Source organism: Camelus dromedarius, chromosome 19 (assembly GCF_036321535.1).
Source record: "Camelus dromedarius isolate mCamDro1 chromosome 19, mCamDro1.pat, whole genome shotgun sequence".
NCBI classification, from domain to species: Eukaryota; Metazoa; Chordata; class Mammalia; order Artiodactyla; family Camelidae; genus Camelus; species Camelus dromedarius.
Window position 1 is genome coordinate 24,912,216 of NC_087454.1, and position 25,624 is coordinate 24,937,839.

At 52.1% G+C, this 25,624-nt stretch overlaps 1 protein-coding gene across 2 annotated transcripts in view; it reads right to left on the reverse strand.

Annotated features, from left to right (window-relative positions):
• Nucleotides 1–8,184: 8,184 nt before the first annotated feature.
• BTBD9 (BTB domain containing 9) overlaps nt 8,185–25,624 on the reverse strand; it is a 342,598-nt gene continuing 325,158 nt past the window's right edge. For both annotated transcript variants that reach the window (XM_064476456.1, XM_064476455.1), the window contains 3 exons: nt 21,693–21,771; nt 9,019–9,243; nt 8,185–8,468 (listed from right to left, as the gene is read on the reverse strand). In XM_064476456.1, the coding sequence (XP_064332526.1) occupies nt 9,046–9,243; nt 21,693–21,771 (277 nt within the window). In that variant the 3' untranslated portion in view covers nt 8,185–8,468; nt 9,019–9,045. The remainder of the gene's footprint in view (nt 8,469–9,018; nt 9,244–21,692; nt 21,772–25,624) is intronic.

Below are 25,624 nucleotides of genomic sequence, written 5' to 3' on the forward strand. Positions count from 1 at the left end.
TTTTTTTTTGAGCATGGCTAGTGGATTTAAAACAACACATACCTGTCACTGCTGGAGTCAAACTTATAAAAAGCCTTAAGCGGAAAGTGTTCCAGATGGAGACTCTGAGTCAGTAGAGGAGGAGAAGCTGGTGTGCAAGTCCCCACGACGCATGGGCTCTGCCGGAAACTCTGGTTAGTGTTCGGCCTTCACCTCTTCACTTACCCTTAGTCCCTGCAGCCACAATACCTGATGGCCACTCGTGCCAGGGCCACAGGAGGCTGCTGCGATTGGCCCCGTGGTTGGGCTGGGTGGTGGCCTCAGAGCAGGAATTGGGGGTGGGGGCAGGTTCTTAAGAAAATTTTTAACCTGACTTGCTATGAAAAAACTCTCTCATTACACGAGAAGAGAAACAATAACCTCACTTTGAAAATCAGCTCCACTCGAGACTAGTCCACAAACGAGACCCACCTTTTCTACATAGGACCCCTGGTTCCGAGAAGCAGCTGAGGCCACCCTGACCCCACTGGCTATGGTTTGCCATTTGCCACGTGCAGGATCTGGCTGTTGAGCAAATAAGGCTCATCGCAGTACAGCAGCTGTGGCCTGCACACTGGCCTCTGCAGCTAGATTTCTATATTGGGAGTTTTTAAAAGATGTCTCATAGCCAACAGGAATCAATACAAGTGCTGGGGGGCTGCCCACAGCTCTGCCCCTTGCAGCAGGAGTCTGCTCAGCGATGCCTTGGCCTCACCTCCTGTGTCTGTAGCCCAAGGACAACTAGTCCGCCTCCACCACATAGCAGGCTTCGTCCGGGGACAGCGTATGTCACAGGGACAGCCGGTTGGTCTGTCTAGAACAGTGGTTCACGGCCCAGTTCGAGAGAGTTGCTCACGCACGGGGAGAGCGTGTTTCTCAGCGTGCACCTCGAGTGGGCAGCAAGGAGCCACGCAGCCGCAGGAGCTCAGGCCGGGTGGGGAGGGGTGGATCTGGGCCTGCTTACCCGTGTTTGGTGATGCTCTCCTTTCAGGTGGGGTGGGGTGGGCAGACAGGACTGAGATCCCCTTGAAGTCTGAGCAGGGCTGAGTGGCCCAGAGCCCCATCTGATCCAGGTTGGTGAGGGTGGAGGCTCCTGCAGAGGCACTCTGGATCTGCCCATACACAGGCTACTGAAATAGTTTCACTCAGCAGCTTTCCCTTTTACACCACAGCAGATGTTTGTTCAACTGTCTGCAAATTAACTGTTAATACCTGCAACTACAAAAGGTTTTTGACCCAAAATACTGAAACAGGAAATCATGCTCTTCCCAACCTCCTCTCCCACCCCACCCCCACCAGAGTGGAACCCGCTGCAAAATCTCCAGCCTTAATTCTTGCTTCAGGACCCAGACCGGTGTCTTGCTCTAGGGCAGCCCAGGGCAGAGGGGCCAGGTCGGCCCGTGTTTACCACTGTTGTCAAAGCCACGGCCCTGTGGCCAGTACCTGGCCATCCTCAGTGAGGCGGCCCACCTCGGCATCCCCCCCCACCCCCAGCTCTCGTCATGAAGAGGCCACCACGTGCCCTTCCAGCCCTCCTCAGGCCCCACCAGCTGCTGCTACCAGGCAGTGATGGGAAGCAGGCTGTCTGGGGAGCCCGGCGGCACATGGGCTCACAGCCCTCATTCACTTCCTGATGGTAGAGCTGGGGAGGGGGCAAGGAGGGAGGGCTTGTTCCCCTGCAGTATCTGTTCTGTGAAGTTTGTTAAATGTAAGGAAAGCTTAAATTCTTGTATCTTTAAAAGAGATCTTATTTAACCCTTTTGTGTTCTAGATTTACTTACACACATAGCCTAGAGCTCAGTTTTAGTTTTAACATTGTGAAAATATTAAAAGAATCTTGTAACTTTATTCTTTTTTTTTTCCTGCTGAAAAAAAAATTAAACCAATCGTATGAAAGTTTGGGTTTCTCTGTTTTGCCGGTTCTCCTAAGTGCCACCTGGATAATCAGTAGAAGTCTCCCCAGCCAGAGGCTGAAAAAGACGGAGAGCTCTTGTGTGCATTGTCTAGGGTTCACTTGTCTCTTAAGTGTCCAGGCTCCAGTTGCTCCCCTGGCTGCTATTGGGTGGTTCTGCCTTGGGAGGCCTGGCCCTGGGGTGGAGGTGCATCTGCTGGGCCCAGTCTTTGCTGGCAGCAAGGTTACAAGTTTGAGGGAAAGGGGAATAAATGAGCACCAGCCTTAAGGGGTCCCTAGGGGTGCATGGGTTGGGTGTGCCTGGGCCCTGGCATGTCCAAGACCAAATCGTACCCAAGGAAGGGTCCAGAGGAGGAAGAGTCCTGGAAGGGATGATCAGACTGATATAAATGCTGTGTGAACTCTGATGTAGAGGATACACTTACTTACTTTGCCTTAAGATGGACTAATCCATCTCAGGGTGCAGAGGGTATGACAGATGTCTGCAGTGCCCAGGAGCCTGGAAAGGAGTTCTGAGAAGCGGTGCTGCAGAGCCGTGGTCACAGCATGGGCCCACACTCCTCTTTCTGACTGTCCCAGAGCAAGCGAGCTGCGCCTCGCCACCTACATGTGTACATGGGGTGATACTCGGGCCCCCCAGAGAGCTGGTCAGGACTGTAGGAGACTCGCTCAGATGCTGTTTGCCTCTCCCCAGAGCCAGAGAGAGCACAGATCAGTAGAGGGAGGGACAAGGTGCCCAGATGCACAGGCATCTTGGAATTATTTCTGGAGGGAACTCACAGCTGCGAACTCAGGGCTTGTTGTGAACACAGTTTGTATATTTGCTCACCTAGGTGCTGTGCCACGGTGCTCCTGCCACCCCACCCCTCAACCCAGGCCAGAGGCTGAGCCTGCGGCCTCACCCTCCTCTGGCTTTTCTGGGTGCAGGGGATAGGGGGTTGGTGGCCTCAGGACCTTAGTTCTGAGAGAGACTCCTGGCTGTGCCTCCAAGCAGGTGCTGCTCCTCAGGTCACTTCTGGAAGGGAGCTCTGAGAACTGGAGCTGCCCTCTGTAGAGGGAGGTTGGGAGAAGCCAGGCCAGGGGGGCTCTGCCCAGTCTGCATTTCCCCGAGACCTGAGCAGACCTGGGCCGTCAGCGGCTCTGTGTTCCCTGCTGCACCTGCGCACAGGCTTCTCGGCACCCAGGAGCAAGTCCCAGAGGGAAAACTCCTGTAGAAACTGGGAGGAAACCAGGAACCTGGGTCTAGAAGCAGCCACTGGTTGGGGACAGCCTGTCCCCTGCACCCAGGGCTGAAGGCAGAGGCCTCCTCCCACCACGAGGGCACAGTGACCTTGGACGGACTGGTCAGGTGTACCCCACCACTGCTCAGGTACCCTCACTGACATGAGCTACCAACCCCAGAGCTCACTTGGCAGGAGGCAGCTATCTGGTGACAGACAAGACTGGAATAGTGTCACCAGTGTTCTCTGGGCATCCATAGGAACCCAAACCCCAGGGCTCAGGTCCCACCCTAAAGACCTCTCAGACCCTCCTCACCCCCTGGGCTTGCAAAGGTGGCATTCCTCAGCTGTCCCAGCTGCAGTGACAGCCAAGAGGCAAAAACAGTGGAGGCAAGTGGAGGCCACCGCCTCCTCCCACTCCAGGCTCAGGGCTATAAATACTCAAGATCCAAATGGTAAATGCTTGAGACACTTACCATAAAGTACAGGTGGATGATTGTGACCCTTCAGGCCATGAAGTCTCTGGGGACTATTTGAGTGCTTTAAAAAAAATAAATAAATAACTTGATGGGGTCAGAGGGCCCCTTTCAGAATCTGCCTTCTGGCTGGGAGAGGACAGGGTTTTGTGGCGGAGGGCTGGGGGCCAGGGCACAGGGACTCTGTTACCCACCTGGATAGTCAGTCACAGAGGAAGTGAAGGACCAGGCCCGCCCAGGTCAAGGGTGACTCAGAGCCAGAAGAAAGGGAGGGTGTCCTCCCCCTCTTCTAGGTTGGAATGTTATTCCATGAGCATTATTTAATACAATTTTTTAAATGAGTAATTTAAAAAGAGTACAGTGACTTTCAAATGTGTGTGCCGGGGGGACCCTTCTGTGCACCTTTTCCCACCCCTGCAATGGAGGCAGGTCCCAGCCCAGCCCAGGCAGTCCAGCAGAAAGTCCTGTCTGAAGGGACGTGGAATGTTTGGTGGGGGAATGTGCAGTCATCCGAGCAGAGGTGGGACCAGGAGCCGGAAGGAAGCCGGGGGCCTCTGCTGACAGAAACCAGCAGCATCACCACGTCCTCTCTCCTCTCTCCAGTGCCACAGAGGGCAGGGCTGGGGTGTATGGGAAGCTGGTCTATCCTCCAACCAAACCCCCTCACCACCATTCCCATTCACTTCCTGCAAAAAGCTAGGGCCTCACAACCTAAATTCCATCGACAGATGACTGGATAAAGAAGTTGTGATGTATTTATATAATGGAATACTACTCAGCCATAAAAAAGAATAAAGCTATTTGCAGCAACATGGATGTACCTAGAGATAGTCATTCTAAGTGAAGTAAGCCAGAAAGAGAAAGGAAAATACCACATGATATCACTCAAGAAAAAAGACACATGAAGTTCTTTACAAAACAGAAACAGACTCACAGACATAGAAAACAAACTTATGGTTACCGGGGAGGGGGAAGGTATAAGTTGGGAGTTCGAGATTTGCAGACACTAACTTATATATATATATAAAAGAGAAACAAGTTCCTACTGTATAGCACAGGGAACTATATTCAGTATCTTATAACCTATGGTGAAAAAGTATGAAAATGAATATATGTGTGTTCATGTATGACTGAATCACTATGCTGTACACCAGAAATTGACACAACATTGCAAACCAACTACATACACTTCAATAAAAATATATATATACAAAAACAAAAAAACAAAAAACTGACTCCAGAGCATCAGAATCCTGTCCAGTAACCAGGTGTGACCAGGTCAGCTTCCAGGGAGAGAAACAGGCACATCCTAGTTGCTCTGCTTGCTGTTTAAACCACTTCATCTCCTCCTTCAGAAACTCCTGAGCAAACACCAGGCCCCAGGACAGCTTCTAATTTAATATTGTAATAATAAAAACCATGGTGGCACAGAACCGTGAACTGCATTTTAAATTCCTAGGGCCACTAATGAGCACTGAACTTCTGCTGGAGCTGTTGTCAGGACAAACGTGCAGAATTGATGGCTGCAGCCACAAAAATAAGTGGAGCGTGGCCTGCCCCGCTGCAGCCACCACCATCACCACCACCGGCTGCCACCTCGACCACCTCGGCAGCACCCAGAGGAGCCTCGGCCACCCACGTGGAAGGCATGAGTGAAGTAACTGGGGAAAAACACACTAATGAGGAAAAACTCCTGGAAGGAGACACATTTAATTTTCTTTTCTTCCTTTGACACCCTTCTCTGTCTAAAGGGAGGTTCTTAATTGAAACCTCAGTGGGGAGTGGTGCTCCCTTTATTACCAAGTGGCTTGAGTACACAGGATGCTCTGCTTTTTATCACAGATTAGATCTTCATTGTTTTCCCTGTGGCTCTAGAAAGGATAACTGATTTCAATTTTGTTACCGTCTGAATTAAGAAAAAGGTGAAGTTGACTGGGTCGGCACCATCCGCACAGCAGATTGACAATTGGGGTGACACCATAACTACTGAGCAATTTTTTTTTGCACAATTCAAAACCCTTTTTTTTTTTAAGCCAAGGAATCAGTCTAACAAAACACATCCTACTCTCACTGAAAATAATTTTCTTTTCCTAACTTCTAGGAATAAAACACTTTAAATGTATTTGTCAGGAATCGACACTTCATTTACTAAGATTAAAAAAGTGACAATTCAAAGAGCAGTTGGATGGATGGATGTCCCACATCCATCATGGGCTCATGGTTGTAACTAAAATCAGGAGACGGAAAACGGAAAAAGCACTGAGAATACGGGAAAACTATGTGTACGTGCGTTACACTGATACACTTGTTTCAAAGTCCAGAGCACTGGCAGCAAGCCCTACCTTTAAGTCGGCCTTGACCGGGGGCCACATGGCACACGCCCTGCCTGCCGTGCTCAGTGCCACCCCAGCAGGCCTCCAAGGATCTACTGGAAGGCAACTTTGAAGGCTTTCCTCCAAAAGCCCCAACACAGTTTGCTTTTTACTCTCCCATAAAACACCTAAAAATGAAGGGCAGGAGTTCTGCAGTGTTGCTTCTTGACCTGGGTGGTGGTTATAAAGGTGTCATTTCACTGTTTGTAATCGAGAAGCATCACAACATAGGGCAGGAGGTCACAAGTGCACCTCTGTCCATCTCGTGTGACTTTCTTAAACCAGATGCCATGGGCTGCGTCCTCCAAGTGTGGGGAGCCACAGGCCCTCGTCTGCCCTGCCTGCCTCATAGCTTGGCAGAATCTCCTTCCTGGCACCCTGCAGCTCCCGTGGAAGCAAGCAGCCTCCACCCTTGCTGGGCTGAGGACACCAAGGGCACGTGTGGCTCCCCGGAGCTGTGTGAGCTGGTCTCCTCACCTGCACTCCCATTTAGCTCCCCTAAGCCCTCCAAGTGTGGGGACCACATTGGTCCAGCTGGCTCTAGGGGAGAAGTCCTCTGCAGGACCAACCAGGGCTCCGGAGAATGCCACTTACCTGGCTGCCCACTCATCCCTCATTCCCTGGAGATCCATACCTCGTCCTGGGCGTGTCTGGTGTGCTGCACCTCGACTGGAGTCTCCAGACCCCTCCAGAAGGCCCTGGCCCAGCCAGGCCCACAGAAAGAGCGCCCCCCCCCACTCCCCAAACCAGAAGACTCATCAAGGCAGGCAGAGCCCCTGCCTGCTAACAGGAGGCGGACCGAAGCAGGTTTTGCTGAGCTTCGTCAGCGTCTGCAGGGGCCCAGAGCAGGCCCAGAGCAGGCTTCCACCCAAGCAAGGCCTCCAGACGGCCACCTGGGGAGGCGGGCTGCCGGGGGAGGGATGGGGCAATTCTGCTGCATGAAGCCTGCTTCAGTCCTCCCTGCTGCCTCGAGTTGTCCCCACTACCTCGTCTTCCCCCTCCTTCCCTTTACCTGAAGTGCTGGAGGGGTGGGGAGGGAGACCTCAGGGAAGAGGTCTGGAAGGAGCAAACGCTAAAGGGTGTTCCCAGGGGACAGGAAGGAGGAGTAGAGCCACTGGCTAGGAAGGGCACAGGTGTGGAGCTGAGCCGCCAGACAGCATTTAGCTACCTGAGCCTGGGCGGAGACAGGTGCTGCCTGGGCGGCCGAATGAAGGGACTGAAGATCGAGGGTTGGGTCCACTCTTCAGACCCTCCACCAGCCCACCCCCAGCTTCCCCAGGTCAGCAGTGCCAGCCTCCAAGCCAGGACTCCTCCCTGGACAGGTGACTTCAGAGTCTGAAAAGAAGCCCTTGAATAGGAGATACGTGCGAAACACTTGAGCCCTGTCCTTGCTCTGACTTACCCGGCTCCTCCTGTCCCCTCATCAGTAGTGAAGACACCACTGAAGGAGGTGCTGAGTGGATAGGAATTCTTGGCTCTAATTGGCGACCGGGGACTGGATGCTGACGGAGGCAGGGACAGCCACAGCCAGCGGCCACCCACCCACTGTGAACGGGAGCTCACCCCTACAGGGACACGGACAGAGATCAGAGAGCTAAGGGCACCAAGGGAGATCAGCAGAAAGACAACCTTCCCGTTTCGTCATGCAGTTTGATGTTACCCTACCATTCCCATACTGTTAAGTCACTCACAACTGAGTCACACTAGGAGGAAACAGCTGGCCCATTGGCTCTCTGTACAAACACAACCCATGTGTCCTAAAATAGAAAGGAGCCCCCTGGGCCCCACCTCTCCCCCATGCAGGGTGTGCAGAAGACCTGGCTGCAACAGCCAGCCCCTGGGAGAACTCTGGAGAGGAGCAAAAACCATACACAATCTGCTGGAGTCACACAGGGAGGCGAGCACTGGAACGGAATTACTAAGACACACAGAACCAGATCAGGCGACAACTGTCAGATAAGATCGCTTCAATGAGGATTAAGAGGAAAGCTTCTTAGAACTTAGATTTTTTTTTTCAATCTCCAGTTGAGTATTATGGTCTGGGGGAAAAACACAGCAACCACCGACCAGGCACCACCGTGCTGAAAAGACCCAGTTTTGCATCATTCCTGCCACTGACCGGCAGGACGGCCCTGGCACCCAGCCCCAGTCGCCTATGCCAATTCGAGGACAAGTTCAGGCCAACCTGATGTTGGTACACATTTATCTACATGTACTTCTGAACATTAAATTGGCAGGTGGCATAATCACTATTTCCTTGTCAGCCTCCTAAGGCTGGATACGCTTCAGGATGACAGGTTAATAACTCAGCAATTCGAGTGATTATTAACTCCAGTGTCCACGGACTGATTTGCTCACTGTGTATTTGGTTGAACTTCCTCAAAGGATTTTCCTTGTCAGACCAGGTGCCCTGATGAGCTGCATCGGCGCCTTGTCGAGGAGCTCCTTCCCCACGCTCAACCATTCAAAGCTAAGGAAGGAAAATTACAGCGTCAAGAGGGATTAAAACAAGCGATTTGCTGTTTGAGTCTTTCAGAAAGATCTGCAACTCCTATGATTCAGCAAACAGAGAAGTAACTAAAAGAAATAAAAGATCATTTAGTTGCCAGGGCAGTGTGTTCCATAAAAGTAAACACTGCGGAAACCCATTTCCTAAAGGGTGCCTCCGGGTCACGAAGGCCTCATACATTCTCTTCCAGCCCCGTGTGTTCATGTGCTGTTTCTGTATTCCGACTCGGGCCTGTCTGTTACTTCCTTCTGTGCCCTCTGCGGGGTTAGATTAGAGAGGTAGGGTGTTAATGGTGGACTTGATGAAGATTGAAGACCCACTTTCTCCCCATGGAGACCAGCCTGATTTGAACAAATTGAGGGGAACAAAGCAGCCCCTTTGTGTCCTTGGGAGAAAACCTGTTCTGTGTCATTTCTGCAGCCAGGTCTGCTCCTCCAGGGAGTGGGGGGAGGGGCAGTCCAAAAAAATCCCTGCTGGGGCTAACGCCATTCCTGCCGCCACCTGGACCCACCCGAGTCACTCCACATGTGCGACTCCTTTATTGGTGCTGCTGGTTGGATGAGCGCGAGTTGGAACCTGGGCTGGGGGGCAGTGGGTTGCCACTGGCAGCCTGCAGGGCATGGGGGTCGAGATGCTGACTAGCCGAGCTGCTGTCCCCTGTCCCCGGTTCGTCGCTGTTTTCCTCCTTCTGGCCGCTCTGCTGCTCAGGACACTCAAAGTGGACACAGTGGAACACCTGGTGAGAGAAAGCAAAGACCCGGTGAGTGACAGGTCAGCATCTGGCCCTAGAGCTGCCATGAGAGGTCCCGCTGCTCCCCGGCCCAGCACAGACAGGCAGCATGAGAAGGTGGTACACGTGTTTCAATCAGTTAGAATACAAGTAAGTGGACGGATGACAGCACGATGTGAGTGCCTATAAAATGTCCTCAATGGATTTCTCCGTTCTGGGTTACTTTTGTCTCATGAGCTTTTCTTTCTTTTTTTTTTAAATTAACTGATTCTTACATTTGGTCATTGGGTTCAAAGTCAATCGGTGGTGGTGGTGGTGACGGCTCCATGATTCTGTGAACGTACTACAAAGCAAGCACTGAGTTGTATACTTTAAATGAGTGAGTTTTATGGCATGTGAATTATATCACAATAAAGTTATTTTACAAAGCCAGCAGGGCATTACCCCAAGGGAGGACCCAGGCTTATCTCCAAGGGTCCAAAGAGCTGGTCCACCTAGTCCTCTGCCCTTGGGAAGGGAACAAGTCCTTGGTGTGTAATTATCCTCAGGGCAGCAGTGCTGGGAAGGGGACTTCAACCTGGGGCCGCTTGAGTCAAATGGGAACACACACCCTCACAGGGAGGAACAGGGCCTCCCTGAGGAGCCAGGAAAAGTTTGCCTCCCACAGTGAGTCACTCAGGAAGTATCACTGAGCAGACAGGCGCCACACAGAGCTCAGCAAACAAGGGTGAGCCCTGACCTTGAGAACAGACAGCATGGGGTGGAGGGTGTGAGCCTGACGCAGGCACAGGAACTGAGACTGAGGGAACCAGAGGGCCACCAGTGACTGAGGCCGGGGGGCCAGGAGGCAGAAGACCAGATTCTAGAACCAGAGCATCCTGGACAACACCTGTTAGGGTCCAGGCTACCTCTCCCAGGTGTTCTCCTTTGGTCTCCAGACTTTAAACTAGCCCAAGGCCCTAGATAAGTAAGATGATGCAAGTTGTTATAAAGCTGTCATTGAACTTAGGTGCAAATGCTCAGGGTAAGTTATAAGCATGTGTGTAATGATGTGCTTGGAAGGACTGGCGGGTGCCTGGGGCCTGTGTGTACAGGTGTGAAAGGCAGGCCACATGGCCCTGGCCACCCAGTGCTCCCAGGAGAACTCAACCCTCATGCTCTCTTGGGTCAGGCCACCCTTTCCTTCCAAGGTGCCTGCTGGCTGGAGAGGAGCCACTGAACTTCAGATCTGCCCATGTTTTGTGAGTCCTGGATAGGGGCCCGTCTGCACAGGATAAGGCACTGGTACCCTGAGAGTGGGCAGGGCTGCACACATGCCTCTATTCCTGAGGAAGGACTAGACAGAGGAGACGGCAGGGGCTCAGGGTGTGCAGAGCCAGCAGGACGGGCTGCTCATGCTTCCTGCTGGGAGCTCCTCGTCCTCCACAAATCGGGCACAGGCATGCGCACACACCGCACACACACTGTGCACCCCTGTACTGCAGAATCAAGTTCATCGAGGAGAAGGCAAATGTCGTACCAACTGTGAAACTATACCTAGAATATAAATTGCGGGCTTACTTTCCAGAAGCACTAATTTTTCCATATTCCCACTTCATTTACCTACCACTGTTTCAAACTTCACATTCCAAACTCTAATACGAAGACTAACTGAGACCATGCGTTTTCTGGGCTCCCCTTCGTATTGGCAGAGTCTGTTTCTCTCAGGTGAGCCGCTTCCCTCCTTAAAGCTCGGGCCGGCCGCGAGCTGCCTGTGGGCCCTCCCGGCTGCAGCTGCCCCGAGTCAGCCCCCAGCCTCTCCTTCCTTTTCTTGTCTTCCCCTTCTCCTTTCCTTTTCTATCAAGTCTCCCTCTTCGGGCCCATCTGCAGGTGCTTACTCGCCAACAGCCAAGGTGGGAAGGCCTTTTACGGGGATTTAAAACTGCTTGAGCCAACAGCTCCGACCCCAGCTTCGTGGAGTAAACTTGAAAATTCTCTCCTAAGTGGCCACCATTAATCTACTCTTCATCAGTCCACATTCTTTAAGCTTCTGAAGTGACAGACCATCTTCTCTGGGTTATCGACAGTTACTTTTGCCTTATGAACACCCCTTTTTCCAGGCACTGGACAGGGCCATGGAGGCTGCAGGGGGATGGCTGGGCCGATCTCCCCAGAACACACCCCACTGTGCTCTCAGTGGACCCTCTCCCAAGAGCTGCTCATGAGAGAACAAACACCTCCCCTTTCTCAGTACGACCCAGAGCCATCCTTCGTCCCGAGCGCCCGCCTCCATCTGTTCTGAGCAACGACTGTTCTGAACATGCTGCCTTTAACTGCACCTCCCCTCTGACCCAGGCTCGCTCTCCTGCCCCGTAATCGGTCATAATCGGTCACTTGTGTAATCCCCTCCCCTGCTCCGGGTGGTCAGTATCTCCAAGGCCATGCCTCAGAGCCCAACTGATGCTAATCACTGAACCGACTACACGGCCCTGCTCCCTATCACCACCTCACCTCGCCTTCTGCTCTCACCAGCCTCTCTCCGCTTCTCTCAATTTCTAGGCCAGCCTGTGAGGCTTCAGGGCACTTCCTGCCCCACAGCCCAGCACCTTCTCCTGCTTCTGTCCTGAGCTGTCAGTTCCCATCTAACTCAAGGACCAAGGTGTGGCCATCTGTTCTCCCGCTCAGGGCCTCACACAAGAATAAACAAATCAATAAAAACACTGGATTGAAAAATAAAGTTAAAAAAGATCTCAGTGCAGCTGGGCACTGACTCTCACCTAAGGAAGGGCACCGTAGGCCATGCTGTCCTGAGGGGCAGGGTGGGTTTCTGCTCCGCGCTGTGCCTGTAAAAAGCTTGGGAGGGCACCCCCTGCAGGGAGCACTCAGTAGTGCAGCACCAGACTGCTGTTGCCTCCAGTCCCACTGTTACTCCCATCCCAGCCTGAATGTCTCTCCCTAACCTGGCTGACTTGCCTGCATGACTGTCTCCAGCCCATCTAACCAACCTGCTTTAGAACAGTAATGCAAACGGTCGTTGTTCCCAACACACCTGACAATACTGTTTCAGCGTCCTGCAGAAATCATAACCATGTTTCTCCCCAGCACCACACAGCTCAATGCAGGCTCTGCCCTCTAAGCTGGGGGGAAATGGGGAGCCCCCAGAAGTCCCAGCTGCCGGCTGCCTGGCTGAGCCCCCCACGGCCAGACCCAAGAAACCAGGGCTGTGCTTCAGGCTGGGACCCCAGCGTCCCAAGGGTGTCACTAAGGGACCAATTAACCTTGATGTGGGTTCTGTGAGCATCTCCAGAGCCAGGCAGGCTCTGCCAACTCAAAGGCAACGCACAGGAGAAAGCTTTATAAGCGACAGACGGTGTGGTAAAGATTCCAAGTGAAATCTTTTTACTTTTACAAATGGAAAGGGGTGAGGCCTGGAGTCAATGAGGAGGTAGTGTGTGCAGTGGGGCAGAGTGAGCAGGCTAAGGCCTGCAAGTTGGGAAAGGATCGGCGCCTCCACGTGCTGGCACAGAGGACAAGAGGAGGTAACATACACAACAGGCGCGGCCAGAGGAGCCAAAGGTGTGAGTACGGTTCAGGGATCAGGCGGTCTCAGCATATGCATTCAGTCATTCCATAGACAAAAGGCACCTCCTGCACCCCCTCCGGTGAGTCCTGGCCCCTCAGAAGGGCACCCTACCCCGTGGGGACAGACACAGGAATGGCCAGGCAGGGTGCAGAGGAGGGGTCCCTGGTCAGCCAGCAGAGTAGGGGATGTTTCCTGAGCTGAGTCAGGAAGGATGAGGCAGCCAAGCAGGACTGGTCAGAGGGAACCTTGGTGCAGAAGGAAGGGGACCACTGTGGGCTCTCCAGTGGGGAATGGGGACAGCAGAGGCAAGAGGCCTCAGCCCAGAGGACTCAGCGAGGGCCTGGCCAGGACCTGGGCAGAAAGCCAGGGTCTCTAGACAGAGGAGACACTTAAAAAATAAATATTTCTTGAATTAAAAACTTTACAAAAGGAGTGCATTTGTAGTGACAAATAATACAAGTGTCACGAGAAAGAAAGTAGATAGTAACAAACTCTTAAACTTGAAATCCCCTGAGACAGAACATAGCAATTTGGGACAAACAGGAAAGAATCATTTTTAAAGGAAAGCCAACAAATCCTAGTAACAGTCTCGGGAGGACACAGGAGAGGAAAGAGTCTCAGTGCCTCTAAGGGTACTATAGGAGGACGGCGGCTGGCGGACTGCAGCGCAACAGCGGTGGTGGCAGTGGGCTCCCCGCGGGCCCCAGGCTCAGCCAAGCACCGGGACTCATCTTCAGCTCCTTTCACTGCTTTTACTTAAACCTCAACGACCTCACTGAGCACACACACTGGCCGTGCGCTGGACCATGCAGTGCCTGCCGTCTGGACCTCCCAGTCAAGCAGGAGAGAGGGTGCTGACTTTTCTGCGACTAGAGGGACACAGCCCAAGGTCACAGAGTTGGGAGTGGGATTCAACCTCATTCTGTGGAGGGCGGGGCAGCTCCAGGGCCTGTGCCCTCTCGGTATCGGGACACCTTCTCACACAGACGACATCATAGGAAGTGATCAGGAACACGACAGTGTGTGAAAATTAATTTTCCCTGGAAGGGAGAGGGTAGGGAAGGTTAGAGTATAAGGTATACATAAACTAGGCCTTGAAGACAGGGCGGGAGTGGCCTTCCAGGCAGAAGGGACAAGGGAGGACTCCCAGATAAAGGCCTGGGGCCTCACTCTCCCTTCTGTAGAACAGGGGGCCAGTTTAGCTGTTGCCAATAATCCAACCCACCAGCCTCCAACCTAATGTGGCAGCGGTGCAAAACTAAAACCCAGCCAGGCCCTGGGCCACTGCAGACGCGGAGACATGTCGTGGTGCCTGCACCTCACCAACAGCATCCTGTGCAGGCTGGGGCTCCCTCCCTCAGCCCCTGGGCTGTGCACCCACCACCACTGGGTATCCAGAGAGGGGCCTGTCCTGGGGAAACTGGCTCCTTCACTGGGGCCAAGTGTCCGGCTGACCTGCAGAGGTACACAGGAACAGAGGTTGGGACGCCTCTGCTCTTTTCACACAGACACTGAGAGGAGTCTCTGCCATGCGGGGCAGGTCCTGGGGATGTGCCACCTATCCCACCGCACCCCCAAGCTCCTCTCCCCACCCCATGCCTCCAGGCCTCCACTGGGTAGAACAGCCAGGCCCTGAGTTTCTCTTCGTGCAGAAGCTTGTGTGATTCAATTTCTTTCCTCTGAACCGTCCCCTAGATTGCAATACCCCTCGGAAAGGATGTGACCAAAAGTGAATGAGGCATACAGGGCAGAGTCACACTACTGATTTATGCAAAACCATTACCCCAGCCGCCGCATCATTTTTCCTTCCCCTTTTCAGCAATCATGTATCCCATTAGCCTGTTTGATTGCCGCTGCTCACAAAGGGGCACCTTCGCTGAACCAGCTTCAGTGGCCTCTGGATCTGTCCCCCGAGAGGAGCCGGCTAATTTGGAATGTAGTCGTGCACGCGGCACCAACACAGCCAGAGTCATCGTCCACGGGTCCTTGTGTAGCGGCTGTTTATCATCGCTTTGCCTTTCCTCTCTGGGAGCCCTGATTCGCGACATGTTTGAGACAGCCTGGGGTGCTCTCTCCTCCGTGAAGCCGGGAAAGATGTACACAAGTGCGCAGCCCCTCCTCGGCGAGCGGGCTGATGGCATGGCTGGCTGCCGTCTGCGCCTCTCACCGGAGGGATTCCCCGAGCACTGTTGGCTCAACGTTCTCTTCACGGTTTTGAAAAGCAGAGACGCCTCTGCTAATTTTCCCAAGTTGGCCTAAGAGTCCACTGTGAACTGTAGCAGACATCAGAAAAATTTAATAAATGTTGATCAATGACTCTACCTTGCTTTTCTGGTTTCTCCTGAGTAATTTTCAGACTGCTTTCATGCCAACCAATACAAATAGGATTTCTGAGCTCAGCTTTCAACTTACATTTACGAGGTGATGTATCTTTATAAAATAGATACCTACCTCTCAGTGATATCTGCCCGTAAGTCAGACACAAAGACACGGCTTCTGAATTATGCCACCCCGAAGACTTCCTCTTCTCTCTCACAGTGACTGGTGCGGCCCCATCACACACTCATCGCTCGGCAAACAGTGAGCCCGATGATGGTGACAGTTAACATTTTTCTTACACTCGTCTCAGGAGCAGACGTTATGAGTCCATCTACAGACTGTAGAGATGTTTTACTTTTGTTCTTTTAAAAGTGAAGACCAAGCATTTCCAACAAAACATCTCTTTAAAACCAAAATTTCACATAAGTACATCTGAAGAGCCCAAAACACAGTTTTCATTAGGGAACTCGTTTCACAGGGAGACATTTCCACTTTGTGAGCAACTTTTCAGCACTGCTCAGGGGTGACAGGATACCCCAAGAGTCTTGTACAAGTATTTACTCTGAGTAGCTGGGAGTAAGCTTCTTGATGACACTGCTTATATAGAGCAACAGTTTTTTTTAACTTTCCAATGTCACTTTCCCATCTTTATGTAGGCCAGGACACCCACAAATAACTGGAACTCCAATTCTTGGAAGGTTCTAGGAAAAAACCCTTTCCAAAACATATCACCCCTGGGAGCCCTGGAATTCCTGACTGCCATTTTTTATACATACACACTCCAGAGTTCCGGGGACAGGGATTCATTCTCTTGTCTTAATTAATTTGGCCCTAAGGTGTTAGAAGTATCTTTTTATTTTTGAAAAACCAAGAAACAAGAAAAGGAGAGATGTCCTGGCTCCAGGTAGAACGTGGCAGAAGTGGCCTCACCAGGGCCCCTGCTCTCCCTGCAAGGTCACACGAGTGGCCCCACTGCCCAGGTAGCTCTTCACTTCATCCAGGAGACATGCCTGCCTTTTCTCGAAGAACTCCAGCTGCATGGAGGTTTCACACCTAACTCCCAGCTCTAGTTCAGCAGTGGGACACCACTGGAGATCACATCTCCACCCATCTCGCTGCCCCTTGGCTCCCAGGCCTCACCTGCTCAGGTGCTTTGGGCACCTTCTCCCAGGCCCGTTGTCTGGTGCAGAATTACTGCTGCTCCACTACGACCGGTGCAAGGACAAGTTCTCGCTCCCTGGCAGAGGTGGGAGTCTGAGGGCTGGAAGTGGGTCTCTCTCCGAGGGCCTGTCCATTTTGCTCCGTATCTTTCTAAGTCTCTGCCACCGGGATGTTTGCTTCAGTTCTGGTGCCAACTGACTGGGAAATCTGGTCTTGGGAGTCAGTGTACGTCTGCTCTGAGCACCTCTGGGGTCAGAGGACGTTCTCTGGAGGATGTTGTCGGGGAATCCTCGGGGAGTCTGAGAGCGAGTGACCAAACTTAGGGTGGTGGGAAACAATTATCACCAGGCCAGGAGGAGCTTCTTTTTTTTTTTTAAAGTCTGTTTCTCTTTGTTTTTTTTTCCTTCACTAGAGACACGTGTTGCTATGGGAACGAGGATAGCACTGGGAGCCCACAGCCACTCACCGGACTGTCGGAACCTGTAAATAAATTCTGCCTCACTCCAGGCTCCGTGCTGAGTGGTCCTAGAGGGCAGCTCAAGCAGCCACTTACAGACCTTCTGTCCTGCTGGTGCTGGCTGTGCAGACCCTCCTGTGGCAGTTCACGGCTGACTCCCACTGCCCACACTACGAGCCCAGAGCATTTGGGAGGATCGGCAACCCCCACCCTCTCGAATGCCACACAGCTCAGCCTCAGTCCTGTCTGCCCGTCCCAAAGGGCCGAGATCACTTGATCCACTTCATGGATGAGAAAACCCCTCCTTGGGACCATCCACATTAGCCGTCACTGCCTCTGCTCACTCCACCACACGTGGTCCTCACCAGCGAATGCCCTCCCCAACGTCCCCAAAGTTAAGGTACCCTTCACTTGGATGATTTCTACCAGGCAGTGAAGCTGCAACCCTCCTGAGGAAGGACCCTGCCTCAACTTCTCTCCTGGATCCAGCCCAGGATGGTTGAGCAAAGGCTGCCCACAGGAAACATCTGCCCATCACCATCTGACTTGGTGACTGGGCCAGGGCAGAGCTGGGCTCATCTTTGTGGCTTTACTGTCCATTCTGGGAGACAGAGTAGTCTGGATGTTAAGAGCCAAGCTGCCTGCATTCAAGTCTTGGCTCTGCCATTCGCAAATGGAATGCAAATCACTTAACATCATTCAGCTTTGGTTTCCTCATCAACTTATCCCTTTCTCTTAAAACAGAACTTTCTACCGTGAAAACCATACAGTAAAAGGTGCATGAAATACAAACGTACAGTTTGCTGAATAACTATATAGTGAATGCCACATACACTGCACTCCAGTCAAGAACCAGAAACACCACTGGCACCCTCTGGTCCCTTCCAGATCTGTTATAATGGTAATAAAAATTATTATTATAAGGGTCCTAAACTAGGAGATGCTTAAGTATCTGGCACACATATTTTCCCATTTACAAAAGCTTCTGGTTTAGAAAACTCCTCAGTGTGACTACAGAAAGTCATCTTGGGATACCATGGTCTCTCGATGATGAGTAATTTTCACTAAATCTTTTCCTTTTTTGGCTGCCTGATGGGGAGAGGAAGCGATGGAGAGGATGAACCAAATGATTCATTCACTCATTCAGCCAACAGGTGCTCTGTGCTCACAGCTCCGGCCTGAGGCAGGGCCAGGGAGACAAAGACAAATACGACATGGCCTCTCTCCTCAGCTACATCAATTCAATACATAAATGGAGCCCGGAGAGCTGCCTACAGACTGTTAATACTGTCCTCAGTGTCTGTTATTGACGCAGCACAGCTGTCATGTGGGTCCTCGTGAGCGGACCCCATCTTTATAGGTTGCAGAAAGTTGACCTTTCTACGGTCTTCTTAACGTCTGGGGCTGCCTGTGCTCCTGAGATCTCTGCCTCCTAAAAAGTCACTCCAGAACCTGTTCTCCAACCCAGGTTTTTATAAAAGCCATAAAAAGAAATAGGCGTAACTTCTATTTTTTTTAATAACTGATGGATTGTCATAGGTCCACAGACAGATCTCCTTTGGACCCAGCCTGACTGCTTTAAGGACGGAGCAGTGTGCCTTTGCTGCTCTGCTATGACAATTAGTGAAATGAAAATGAAGGGTCTGCGAGACGTGCTACTTCGGAACCAGCGCGGCACAGTCATGAGTAGAAACTTCAGATCCGACAGGGCATCTGTGGTCTTGTCGACAAGACCTTGTTTCTAACCTCTTTCAGACAGGAGAGCTTAGGAGGGGAACAACGTCTGCCTCCTGAGTAGCTCAGAGTCCATTAGCAGTTGGGGCAGGTGGGCCGGAACCACACGATCACTACGGTGACGACTGAGACCATCAAGTGATGGAGCAAACAGTCAAAAAAAGACCTTTTTGGCTCCAGGTACTGGGAGAATCAGATGAATGAAAACAACTGAAGGAGAGAGGTTGGAGGTGGATGAGCTGCAGGACAGACTTACAAGTGGTTGCGGTCGAGCATGAAGTGGGAGAGGAGGATGGAGACAAGACCCTGTGAGTGGGCTGGAGGTGGGGAGATGCGCATCAAAGGGCAGAGTAGAGAAGCAGGAGACGTGTGAGAACCACGCCTACACGGGGGCTCAGAGCAGAGAGGAGGAGCAGGGTGACAAACACCCTGGTGGGAAACGAAAAGAAAATGTTCTAAGTGAGAAAAATGACCTGGACAATGCTGAGCACACAAGGAGCAAGAGGTCACTGGGGCAAGTGGTGGAGCCTTTAAAAGGTAAACACTGGGGGAATTTACTGACAGAAATTGTAAACATAGCTAGGAAATTAAATGAATTCATCACCCTGGTGCTCACAAAGGAAGATGAGAGACAGATGCCAGGAGCAGGCATGCACTGCCCGGAGGAGAGGGAAGAAACGCTGTGGGAAAGTAGGAGCCAAGGAACTGGAACCTCCACAGACCCCGCGGCTGCTCACCTGAGAGCTGGCCCTGACCCTGACGGAGGGAAATGGGGGAATCAGCCGCAGCACAGACGCTCAGCCTGCGTGCAGGCAGGCTTGGCCGACCAGAGCAAGACAGACGCATGCCTACCTCGGGCAAGAAACCCCAACTGGTTTCAGCTCTGCCTGCTGATCTTCACCAGCAGCTGGGACCTCTGCAGGTGGGGGCAGCTCCCGCTGCCACAGTCACAGAGCTGCCAGCAGCTCTGGCCATGTACACAAGAAGCAAGACACTTTCCACCCAAACAGACACACCCATCTCTTCTGAATGCTCAGCTCCCCGCCTCACAGGTGCTGCACTTTGTCCACTACACCCTGCTCTCACCCCCGTGCTCTGGATGGGGCCGCACTTGCAGGAAACAGTCTCACCTGGGAGATGTGGCCAGAGTTCATTCACCCACACTTCTCTTGCTGCTACCCGCACAGGCCATCCTACCTTTTCATGCTGAAAACCAATTCCATCTATGCTTCTTGAAATCTGCAGTCTTTGGGTGGGTATCTAACAGTAAACAGGTCCTGGCTCTGACTAAATGCAGGACACTGATGTCACCTGGCAAACAAGCAGACACAGACTGAAGAAATCCTGCCTCCCCTCCACGGTGAGGAAGAGATGCCCTGACCCCTATTTTCTTACTGTGCAGTTCTGGCTCCTAGGGGACTCGGACCCAGGGGTGCTCTCTCTGGCTGTCTGTGCCATCGTGGGTCTCCTCCGGGGCTGCCTCCCCCAGGAGTCCTGCCCGACCAACCTCTGTCACCCTCCTTCCCTCCACCTCTGACTTCACACCACCTCAGACACATTCCTGCTGCTCTCTCAGCTGGGGGTGTGGCGCCCAGAGCCCAGTATTCTGAATAAAGAATGTTCTCTTTGAGGGTTTGCTACATTCCTGATGCCCAGAAATTCGACTCCTGTGAGCCCTGTTTGCTCTGAGAATGACTCAGTTTATGGAGCTTGCATTATGATCCTGGTCATTACTTATATTATGATTTGGGATGTTTCTTGTTTAAAAAGCAAGAAAAAAAGCTTTCCCTTTTCTCTCCTGACTTGTCACAGGGTTTGCATTTGCTCTTTGATGCCACACTCCCTCCGGAAGCTCCTTAGATCAGGGCAGAACCCCTCGGGCACTCAGGGCCCTGTCCTGTGATTCCACGTGGGACTCACACCAGACCCTGACCCTCCTGCGAATGTGCCAGACCCCAGATGGGAGTGGAGGGTGGCAGAGGTCACGGGGCAGCTGAGCAGCAGGAGGCCAGGCAGGTCCAGGAACCAGGGCTCAGGGGGGAGGTGGTTAAGAACCCATCCTGGGAAGGAGAGAAGGAGCAGACGCTGGCCGGCAGGAGAACCGAGGTTCCTAGCCCCTGGTGGGAAGCCCCTAGTGGGTGCTTCCCTGTTCCTTGGGGCTCCCTTTACAAAAGAAGATTCAAAGGTAAAATGACTGAGAATTTCAAGAGGATGCTGGGTAGCATTAAATCCCAAGCAGAGAGCCCCCTTCTGGGTGCAGAACCTAACACAGTGGCCCCATGACATGCCCAGGACACTGATCCTATACAGATCTGAGAAAGTTCACGTGAAGGTGAAATTCCAAGACAGCTACTATTTTTATGCCTTTCATTCACCTCTTGAGCTTCAACCTTACTGTTTCTACAACTGCTGTCTTTAACCAGTGGTCAGTCCTTCAGAGGTGCAAGCCAAGCATGTGTGATGGTGCAAAAGCAAGAGAGTGATGAGCAGACGGGGGGCCAGCAGCAGACACCAACTCCTCCCCACCAGGGCTTGCTCAACGATGCCTGAGGAACATTTCTCTGGAGAAAACAGCACGTTTGAGGCCAGGAACCTCACCTGCCTGGTGCCCTGACCGTGGGCGCCCAAAATGGGTGGGTGGGGGAGAACCACCCACCCATTCTTTCCCTGTGAAACTCAAAGGTGAAGGAACGTCTACCAATAGCATGGTCCACTGGAAAGGCTGCCTGCCGGGAATCCAGGCCAGGCCCCAGAGAGAAGAACAGGCCTGGAAGAAAGAGGCTTGCTCATCAACAGCCATGTGCAGGCTGGCACAGGACTGGGTAGACGGACAGAGAAAACGCAACCGTGCACCTGGGCCACCCTGTGGGGCTGGGTTCCTTGCACACCACGCTCAGAGGGCCCAGGGACCACTGACACGGCTGGCGTCCAGGAGGGCTGAGGACGGAGGACAGGGCGCCTGACCTCTCAAGGTCTCTGCAGCCGCCACCTTCACAGAGAGGCTGCTAGAAGGAAGCAAACCCACAGGAGCTGGCTTCCACTCTCCCCTAAGAGACATCCAGAAATGATACCGACGTCCCCACCCTGCAGGCGCAGGACTTCCTTCTGTAGCTGTGAGGGCTGCAGGCCGTTCGCGGGAGAACAAGCAGTCCCCTTACCTGGGGGCGGCGTTCACCTGCACATCAGCAGGTATCACACGCCCTTCCAGAACAGGGCCCTTACCTCATTTGCCGTGTTGTGTGTCCCAACGATCCGGATGAAGGAGGCCGGCTGTCTTTCAAAAGTTACTGACTGCCAGGACCTGTGAAGAGAAGCAGAGCATTGCCCGTTGAGACCGTCCAGTGAAGCCTGCGGACAGCGGGGCGCGGAGCCGGGTTCCGGGGCGGGGCCGCCTCCCACGAGGAGGGGAGCCAGCAGCGCCCGCCCGGACCCCGCAGTCGCACCACACAAGGTGCCCTGCCCTCTGTGAGGGCCACCTGGGACTTTTATAAAGCTGGCGGTGAACAAGCAGGAAAGGCAGACGGCGGGCAAGGCCGGCGAGGCGGGCTCCGCGACTCCCCTGGAAGCTTCTGGGCGGAAGCGGGGGCGGGGCCCCTCGCCGCATGTGAGCGCCAGGCTCCCCGGTCTGGGGAAGAAGAGGCGGTTTCTCCACGGGCTCCCCGCCACCCCTCTTTCCCGTTCCCAAATGCACCCCAAACGGTTTGTTCTCCGGACCGGCCAGTCTGTGGGTGGGTTCAAAAGCAGCTGCAATATTTTAAAAGCCAGACTCGGATTTCAAAATTGTAGAATAGACTACACTGTATAGCACAGGGAAATATACACAAAATGTTATGATAACTCACAGAGAAACAAATGTGACAATGAGTGTGTATATGTCCATGAATAACTGAAAAATTGTGCTGAACACTGGAATTTGACACAACATTGTAAAATGATTATAAATCAATAAAAAATGTAAAAAAAAAAAAAAAAAGCCATTCCTCATGGATCAGCAGGGGCTGGGCCAGCTCGGGCCTCACAGCGCCCTGAGAGGAGGCCTGCTCCCGGCTCCTCAGAGGCTCGGGAAGCGCGGCACCCACGACAGTGAACGTCCTACTTTCATGACACACTGAGGACCTCACAGTTGTTTCCACCCTCCTCTGCTCGCACAGTGGAAATGCCAGCTGCTGGGAAGCTGTTTCCTGTAATTGTCTAATTACCCAGCAATGCTGCAAAGAAAATACACATATTTGTGCTTTGTTTGTCCCTCTTTGCTTTCAGGTGTTCCATCTTCTCTCTCACTCCCAGACTCCCACTGAGACTGTCTGACTGACTGCTGCCTGGACACCAGGCCCCTTCAGGTCATTAAAAAGTGGTTACCATCCTGTGTGCAAAGTCTGTGCCTCTGGATGCAGTTTTCTGGAAACAGTGTAAGGAAAATCACTCTCTTTGTTAAAAGGCTATTATTCACACATGAAGTTGATGCCATCTGAGCATCTCCAGGGCCTGCACTCCTGGCTCATTTTCTTAGTGGGGGACTGTTTTGCTCTGACCATCTCCAGGTCCAGGCAGCTCTCTTGGAAAATCTGCTGGGTGGGATGCAGCCTGTGGGCCAGGATGAGGCTATGAGGATGGCCCTGTGAGGCCTCAACTCTGGGCCTGAGCTCCCACAGACCTCAGAGTCACTGCTGAGCTAAACAGTGTGACTGTCCGCAGACTCGCATCCTTTCCGCAGGAGGTCAGAGGAAGCTAGGGGTCCACACTACACGGGGATCAGAGTCCCATTCCTGCTCCTACTGGAAGCAACAGCACACACCCAAGCTGTCCACCCTGCTTCTCAGACCACTCCTCCAGGAAAGGAGAACAGAACGAGGGCAAGTGACCACAGCCGGTGACAACAATTAGGTTCAAGCCAGTTTCACAAAAAGGATCCGGGGGGGTGGGGGGTGGGAGTGGAGGAGGCAGAGTAAAGATTTTTTCTTCTTAGCTCTCTAGTCCTATGCTTATCAAAAAACATCGACGAGTGCTCGTGGTCCTTGACAGCAAGCTCAGGGCTCGGAGGTTGCAGACAGGCCTGGAACCATGCCTTGTGTGGACAACCCTCCTCCCTCTGCAGTGTGGAGTGGACACTGGGGCCAGAAGAGATGAGGGCTCACCAGGCAGAGCTTGGACCTGGAACCTGGGTCTCCCTTTTCTCACCACCTCCCCTTCAGCCCATCTCCCCACCCTGGCCTCCTCCGGCGGTGGGCTCAGGCTGTGGCACCAGCGCCCCTGCTTGTGCTTGAGGAAGCAGGGCTGCCAGGGCAGCAGCCGAAGCAGGAGGGAGCATCTGTGGAGTAATAAGATCAGAAGGCCTCAATTTAATACCAATCCTCTATTACATCGCATTAATATATAGTCACATTAGAGTTCATTTTCCCTAACACAGCCTGAGAGTTGAATAGATGATTTCATTTTCAGCAAACTGGGTATCAACCCTAAGACCAGAGTATGAGTAGGAAGGGAACCTGGTTAGGATGAGGTAATGAGCATCTCTCTCCACCAAGTACCAGGCTCCATTCCCCCTGAACTTCTGCAAAACAACTTTCAACGCTGCCCAGTGGGAAAATGATAAGGTGGCATCAGGATAGTCACTGTCACGTTGGAGCCACATGTCACGTAATCATGGGGCAACCCGAGGAGGCTGCCCCAGCCGACACTCCACAAGGCCAGGAAAGCGGCACCATCACTTCCTCTACACAAAAGCTCAACTGCCACTTTGATTGAGCTTACTGACAGCTGTCTCAACATTCCTACTCGCCAAGGGCTCTGAATCTCTTCTTTAGCAAGCGACACCCCCCGGAAGACAACAGAGCAACAGGGGCATGGCGCACACGGTTCAGAGCCAGGACTGCTAAGAGGACGTGTCTGAGCAAGAACAACGAGGGGTGTCAAAAAATATGTGTGGCCTTTGCTCTGAGCACTTGCCCCAAACACAGAAAAACCCACATGGGACTGAAGTCCCAACCCTGGCACTACTGGCCGGCTCTCCTGTGGACAAATCACACCCCTCCCCTGAGCTGTAGTTTCCTCGTTTGTCCAGTGCTGAAAGAAATGCATTGGACTTCCCTGGTTACAGAAATGCATCTAGAATGCGGTCCCGATTATGTCAGATTGTATCTGTACACGTGTGTATTCAGAGAGATGTCTATAAGAACATTTGCCGACATGCTGATCATGAGTTTAGCTTTGGATGGAGGGATTTCAAGAGACGTTAACTGTATTTTTGCACTTTTCTGTATTGTTTGAATTTCGTAGAATATAGCTGTAAACATTAGAAAAAAGTACCTATATCTTGCCTACTGCCCAAGGCTTTAATACAGATCACATGACATGAGGCAAGTGAAAATGCCAGCGGTGTATTATCATGTAAAACATTCCCAGTTGAGAGGCTTACTGGGTGACAGTCGGATCGCAGGGTTTTGGTTGTTTTTTGTTTTTTAATTTTAGGGGGATTTAAACAATTTTTTTATTAAAGTATAGTCAGTTTACAATGTGTTAATTTCTGGTGTACAGCACAGTGATTCAGTTATACATATGAATATATTCTTTTCATATTCTTTTTCATTATAGGCTATTACTAGGTATTGAATAGAGTTCCCTGTGCTATACAGTAGGAACTTTATGTTTATCTATTCTTTATGTAGTAGTTAGTATCTGCAAATCCCAAACTCCCAATTTATCCCTCCACAACCACAATTTTGTTTTCTGTCTGTGAGTCTGTTTCTGTTTTGTAAATAAGTCCATTTCAGACAGCAGGTGTTAACCGTGGCCTTTCGTGAACCAGAGAGAGGGCGGCACAGTGGTCGACAGCACGGCTCTAGAACCAGGCGCCTGGGTTTGGATTTTTACCAGCTCCGTGACCTTAGGCAAGCTGCTTAACCTTTCTAGGCTTCAGTCTCTTCTCTATAAACAGAGGATAATAAATATAACTATCTAAAATTTGTGTGTGTGAAGATTAAGTACATTAACAAACGTAAAACACCTGAACAGTGCTGGCACATACTAGCTTCTAAGAAAGACAGCTGCTACCGTTACTACTACTGTAATTACCAGTCAGCCACATGACCCTGCATGAAACACACTGCTTCCCCAGACCCCACCTGCGAGTCACTGAGTTTGATGGTATATGATTC